Source organism: Bison bison, unplaced genomic scaffold (assembly GCF_000754665.1).
Source record: "Bison bison bison isolate TAMUID 2011002044 unplaced genomic scaffold, Bison_UMD1.0 scf7180017864149, whole genome shotgun sequence".
Taxonomy (NCBI): domain Eukaryota; kingdom Metazoa; phylum Chordata; class Mammalia; order Artiodactyla; family Bovidae; genus Bison; species Bison bison.
This window is the reverse complement of record NW_011494721.1, coordinates 2,822,875-2,829,831: the sequence shown is the minus strand read 5'-3', so window position 1 is coordinate 2,829,831 and position 6,957 is coordinate 2,822,875. Positions and strand designations below refer to the sequence as shown.

The 6,957-nt window shown below is 44.9% G+C and overlaps 1 protein-coding gene across 1 annotated transcript; it reads left to right on the top strand.

The window, feature by feature from the left end:
- The first annotated feature begins 3,842 nt into the window (after positions 1-3,842).
- On the top strand, positions 3,843-6,852 carry SLITRK3 (SLIT and NTRK-like family, member 3). The gene has a single exon (XM_010840925.1). The coding sequence runs from the start codon at positions 3,843-3,845 to the stop codon at positions 6,783-6,785; it is 2,943 nt and encodes a 980-aa protein (XP_010839227.1). The 3' UTR covers positions 6,786-6,852.
- The last annotated feature ends 105 nt before the right edge of the window (positions 6,853-6,957 follow it).

The window sequence follows — 6,957 nt, the reverse complement described above, 5'->3', positions numbered from 1 at the left end:
GGGGGGGGGTGGTGGTGGTGGTTGTAGTTCAAGACAGAACAGAGAATGATTGCAGAGAGGGCCATTTACTGTCACTGGAGCGCAGGGAAGCCTCCCGGTTACCCATCGATTCCATCGCATCTTGGGTTCCGATAAGATTCCTGAAATAGTCACCATCTCTGCACGTTGGGTACAGAAGGTGGTGTTGGGGGCTGGGGCGGGGGACAGCTGGTGAAAGAGACGGGATTGCTCTGTTCTGAGCTCAGCTTCTTGGCTGAGACCGATAGATTGGGTGGGTCTGGAATGTTAAGGTTGGGGAACGTTAAGAGAATCCTGCCCCCCTTCTTACTTAGTCTCTGACAGCCACTGTGGAGTGTCGGACACAGGTGCGGTCACTTCTAATGCAAAATATGCAAATATCCTATGACTGATTTTTAAGTAACGGTTTTTTTCTGTTAGATTATTTATATATATTTAGAATGGTAATGACATATACATTTGGTCTCGTGAAAAAGTGCTTTAAGAAAAACTCACCTCTACGGGCTAGCTAACTTTGAGCCCTTGGGCAAGTCCAGTTCTTTAGCGACCATAATGCCTTTCCTTTCCCCGTGAGATGATGACAGGATTCATGTGTGTTGTGGGGGCGAGGGCGACATCCTCGAGGCACAGTTGTCGCTAACTAGACTCTGCTGCACACTTGCCTCTCTCCAGTTTCCCTACTAAGGTGCATTTTCGTCCCAGCAGGTAGGACTGTAAAACCATCAGATGAGGCTTTAAAAACTCTTCTTAGAGAATCCTTGTGAGCTCTGATCTGGTGGCTCCTCTTCACTGAAATGTCTTCCCTCAATCAACCCCACCCTCAGGACTCTCTACCATCCTCTTCCCGGAAAATACCACGGAGAAATAGTGAGGGGTTGGGGGGGAGGGGCGGGGCAAATAAATGAAGGGAAAAAAAAAAAAAAAGAATCTAAACCCTGAAATGCTGCCCCCTATCCCCGCGAGGTCTTTCCTGGTGGAAGAAGTGAAATGTGTCATTGTTATCCAAGTGGTCTGCGTATCCTTCCAGAGCACTGGCTTGTCTCTGGTTTTTAGAAGGTGGAAGCAGCCAGAGCTGTTGAATCCAGGGGAAATCGAAGGCTCTGAACTGCTGCACAACAAAAGGATTCCTGGTGCAAAGAAATCGAAGCAAAATGCAGGAGAAACTCGGTCCAAGTCGCTCAGGCTGCCTGAGCTCTTACTCAGGACACCCAAGCAGAATCAGCTATATTCAGCTCTTCTGCTTTGGAGACCTGAATTTCCCTTTATCCCCGTCTTTGAGAGTAAGTGTGGGCTGTGAAAACGATAATTCTAAAGAACAGTCTTACTTTTCAAACTGTCTACACTAGACCGCGGAGATTTGGGAACTAGAGGAGCAAACTAGTCAGGCAATGGTTTCCTTCAGTTAAATTAAGAAATCAAAATTTAAAAAAAAAAAAAAAATGCCAACCACCCCTTCCCCCGTCCCGACCAAAGGAATGTTTCCCTTTGGTTGATCTCTTCTTCCTTTTTAAAAAAATTTTGACAGTTTGTCATCTTGACCCCTCCACTTCTTTTCTCTCCCCTTAAACACACACACACACTCACACCCACACAACTGTATAGTCACGGCTTCCTAGTGCTCGCGCCCGACCCCATGGTAAGCGCGTTCCCCTTCTCGGGGCTCATTTTCGTGACGTGGAAAGCCGGATCCAGGGTTACAGCACATATTAAAAAAAAAAAAGCCAGCGCAAGAGAAGTCCGCGATTCTGCACTGTGATTGAGCCTGCCCTCCTCCCTGCCTTCCTCCCGCCCTTCCTCCAAGTGCCCAATGATGTGCTGCCGGTACCCAGGGAGAGCAGCTACGGCGGCGGCAGCGGCGGCGGCGGCGGCAGCGAAGCTGGAAGCCTGCAGCAGCCCCTTCTCTCTCCTCTATTGAGTGTGCCAAGCGGCAGTTCTGCATTCTAAAGAAACCCATTGAAAGGCCCCTTGCATTCCCAGCACGTCTCAAGCTTGCTTTTATTTTTTTTCCTGTGGTCTCTCCCCCCACCCCCCACTATCCCCCTTTGCTTCAGCTTCAGCAAAAGGAAAGAAGGGGGAGGGAAAGAAAGAATCCTTAAACTCAAGCTTCTTCTTCTTCTTTTTTTTTTCCTTCCCCCCTCCCCCGATGATCAATGCTTAAAAAAATAAAAATCCTGCAAAATAGGTAAGTCAAAGCCATATGGAGCTTTTCTTGTCTAAATATCAGGGACCTCAAAAACAAGGAAAAACATAGAAAAAAAAAAGAATGGTAAAAAAGAAAGAACTTAAGTAGGTTTTAATATTTTAAAAGGGGTACAAGGAAGACTTATACTGCAGTGTAGCCTCATCTGCTTTCTTTTTTCATTTAATTGTTTCCAAAAATTGAGTACTGCATGCCTGAGGCAAATTTCTCTTTGCTTTCTTAAGGGTTCTCCTCTCCGTACAGTTGTGTACATCATATGCAAGCTGAATGTGGAGATTTATTCTTTTCACTCTCCCTATAAGTTATATCATTGTGTTTTAAGTTAGGTTGACAAAATATTTCCTTAATGGATGCATCTGTGTGGAAAGAAAATACATACTAAAAACTCCGGTTTATTTTTATTGATCAAAAACAATTTAATTTTGATTGATATTTCAGTGACTTAGAAGGGCAATCTAATATAACTGCATCATTATAATTTATTTATATATGCATTTTCATATATGGATATTAGGCTCCAAGAGATCCATGGAGGAAAGCTCCGAATTATTAGATTAGTGCACTGTATTTGTTCCTTCTCATTGGAAAAGAGCAATATCTTTCTGAAATGTATTTCATGTGATCATTTATCAGGAGGTAAGAATCCAGGTTTCCACTATTTCTTGCCTTTACCCAAACCTCCTCTACAAACCACCTGCCATTCCATCTTTTTGCAGGATTCCTCAGTTGATCATGATGGAACAGATATACATTCCAAACTAAGCTCTGCAAGTGTTTTAATACAGACACTCCTAGGCTCAGCACCCTTTAGCTGTCACTATCTTTAGCTCTGACAACTGCATGGGCTTGTTCTTTAGAAAGGCTAATCACGCCTAAAGGATTTAAACAGCCAAATGATACACATATGTAGAAATAATGTAATTAAAGGAGATGTTAATAATCTGTGCTTGGGCAAAAGGGGTTGGGGTACAGTGAGTTACTGGGCATGCACTAAAATTAAGCATATTGTGCTCATTTCTTAAGAGAAATCTTGGGTTTTCCTGAGATACCAATCATCTTACACAGCTTAACATCTGATGTTGGTCCAAAGGCTCATAATCTATCATACTCTTTAATCTAATAACTTTGGGGCATGCCATATCTTTTTATGAACAGAAACCCATAGTTTAAAGAACATTTTCTTCCATCAGAGTTTCAATCAGATCCATAATAGGCACCTCTGATAGCAATGAGAGTTTTAACAGGCAAACAAGTGTAATAGCCAAATAATTGCCATTATTACTGAATCTGCCTATCCCTAAGAGGAATCACTGTATGCCAGTTTCCTTGCTTGCTACAAGAGACAACAAAGGATGCTTTTGATTTAATGATACACCCTTCCCCAGGTATGGCTTGATTCAGGAAAGTGTCATCACATGGCACAATACTTCAGTCTCCTAATTTTAAGATATAGGACATATTAAGCATGTTGATAGGTCATTTTGAGTGTCAGTTCAACAATTACTAAAGTTTTTATATCACTCTTAAAAAGGTCCACATATAGGAGTCAATTAGAGTAGTGTATATGATGAAAAGCTAAAAATCTGCATCTTTATTTCTGTTGCAGTTTTGTAATCAACCGCGAATGATGAAACCTTCTATAGCTGAGATGCTTCACAGAGGGAGGATGTTGTGGATAATTCTTCTAAGCACAATTGCTTTAGGATGGACTACCCCGATTCCCCTCATAGAGGACTCAGAGGAAATAGATGAGCCCTGTTTTGATCCATGCTACTGTGAAGTTAAAGAAAGCCTCTTTCATATACATTGTGACAGCAAAGGATTTACAAATATTAGTCAGATTACTGAGTTCTGGTCAAGACCTTTTAAACTGTATCTGCAGAGAAATTCAATGAGGAAATTGTACACCAACAGTTTTCTTCATTTGAATAATGCTGTGTCCATTAACCTTGGGAACAATGCATTGCAGGACATTCAAACAGGAGCTTTCAACGGTCTTAAGATTTTAAAGAGACTGTATCTTCACGAGAACAAGCTAGACATCTTCAGAAATGACACCTTCCTTGGCTTGGAAAGTCTGGAATATCTTCAGGCAGACTACAATGTAATTAAACGTATTGAGAGTGGGGCATTTCGGAATCTAAGTAAATTGAGAGTTCTGATTTTAAATGATAATCTCATTCCCATGCTTCCAACAAATTTATTTAAGGCTGTCTCCTTAACCCACTTGGACCTGCGTGGAAACAGGTTAAAAGTTCTTTTTTACCGAGGAATGCTAGACCATATTGGCAGAAGCCTGATGGAGCTCCAGCTGGAAGAAAATCCCTGGAACTGTACATGTGAAATCGTGCAACTGAAGAGTTGGCTGGAACGCATTCCTTACACTGCCCTGGTGGGAGATATCACCTGTGAGACTCCTTTCCATTTTCATGGAAAGGACCTGAGAGAAATCAGGAAAACAGAACTCTGTCCCTTGTTGTCTGACTCTGAGGTAGAGGCTAGTTTGGGGATTCCCCACTTGTCATCAAACAAGGAGAATGCATGGCCAACTAAGCCTTCCTCAATGCTGTCCTCTGTCCATTTTACTGCTTCTTCTGTTGAATACAAGTCCTCAAATAAACAGCCCAAACCCACCAAACAGCCTCGAACACCAAGGCCACCGTCCACATCTCAAGCTTTATACCCTGGTCCAAACCAACCTCCCATTGCTCCTTATCAGACCAGACCACCCATTCCCATTATATGCCCTACTGGGTGTACCTGTAATTTGCATATCAATGACCTTGGTTTGACTGTCAACTGCAAAGAGCGAGGATTTAATAACATTTCTGAACTTCTTCCAAGGCCTCTGAATGCCAAGAAATTGTACCTGAGTAGCAATCTGATTCAGAAAATATACCGTTCTGATTTTTGGAATTTCTCTTCCTTGGATCTCTTACATCTGGGGAACAATCGTATTTCTTATGTCCAGGATGGGGCCTTCATCAACCTGCCTAACCTAAAGAGCCTCTTTCTCAATGGCAACGATATCGAGAAGCTGACTCCAGGCATGTTTCGAGGCCTACAGAGTTTGCACTACTTGTACTTTGAGTTCAACGTCATCCGGGAAATCCAGCCTGCAGCCTTCAGCCTCATGCCCAACTTGAAGCTGCTATTCCTCAACAATAACTTGCTGAGGACCCTGCCAACAGATGCCTTTGCAGGCACATCCCTGGCTCGGCTCAACTTGAGAAAGAACTACTTCCTCTATCTTCCTGTGGCTGGTGTCCTAGAACACTTGAATGCCATTGTCCAGATAGACCTCAATGAGAATCCTTGGGACTGTACCTGTGACCTGGTTCCCTTCAAACAGTGGATTGAAACCATCAGCTCAGTCAGTGTGGTGGGTGATGTCCTATGCAGGAGCCCTGAGAACCTCACCCACCGTGACGTGCGCACTATTGAACTGGAAGTTCTCTGCCCAGAGATGCTACACATCGCACCAGCTGGAGCATCCCCCGCTCAGCCTGGAGATGCTCACCTTGCTGGGGGGCCGACGAGTGCATCACCTTATGAGTTCTCTCCCCCTGGGGGCCCTGTGCCACTTTCTGTGTTGATTCTCAGCCTGCTGGTTCTGTTTTTTTCAGCAGTCTTTGTTGCTGCAGGCCTCTTTGCCTATGTCCTCCGACGGCGCCGGAAGAAGCTGCCCTTTAGAAGCAAGAGGCAGGAAGGCGTGGACCTCACTGGCATCCAGATGCAATGCCACCGACTTTTTGAGGATGGTGGAGGTGGTGGAGGTGGAAATGGAGGTGGGGGCCGACCAACTATTTCTTCCCCAGAGAAGGCCCCTCCTGTGGGTCATGTATACGAGTACATTCCTCATCCCGTTACTCAGATGTGCAACAACCCCATCTACAAGCCTCGTGAGGAGGAGGAGGTGGTTGTTTCATCAGGGCCAGAGGCAGGGGGTGCAGAACGTGGGGCTCCTGTGACACAACCTCCGGGAATGGGGGAGGTTCTCCTAGGAAGTGAGCAGTTTGCTGAGACACCCAAGGAGAACCACAGCAACTACCGGACCTTGCTAGAAAAAGAAAAGGAGTGGGCGCTGGCAGTGTCCAGCTCCCAGCTCAATACCATAGTGACCATGAATCATCATCACCCTCACCCTCACCACTCAGCAGTTGGTGGGGTTTCCGGGGTAGTTGCGGGAACTGGGGGAGACTTGGTTGGGTTCCGCCACCACGAGAAGAATGGCGGGGTGGTGCTGTTTCCTCCGGGGGGAGGTTGTGGTGGCAGCAGTATGCTACTAGACCGAGAGAGGCCACAACCAGCCCCCTGTACGGTGGGGTTTGTGGACTGTCTCTATGGCACAGTGCCCAAATTAAAGGAACTGCATGTCCATCCTCCTGGCATGCAATACCCAGACTTACAGCAGGACGCCAGGCTCAAAGAAACCCTTCTCTTCTCGGCTGGAAAGGGCTTCACAGACCACCAAACCCAAAAAAGTGATTACCTCGAGTTAAGGGCCAAACTTCAAACCAAGCCGGATTACCTCGAAGTCCTGGAGAAGACAACATATAGGTTCTAACAGAAAAAGAAAAATACATTAGTGCTTTTTTTTTTTCAAAAGAAAAGAAAAATAAAAGAAATATATCCCTTGCTCCCTTTACACTTGTCCCAATAACTCCATCCTCACAAACTTCCCTGCCCTGAACAGAACTGAAACCGCATGATAACTAGAAAATACAGATGTATGCTCT

Excerpts from the sequence above, each read along its gene's own strand:
- SLITRK3 (XM_010840925.1), top strand. The coding sequence starts at position 3,843 with ATGATGAAACCTTCTATAGCTGAGATGCTTCACAGAGGGAGGATGTTG.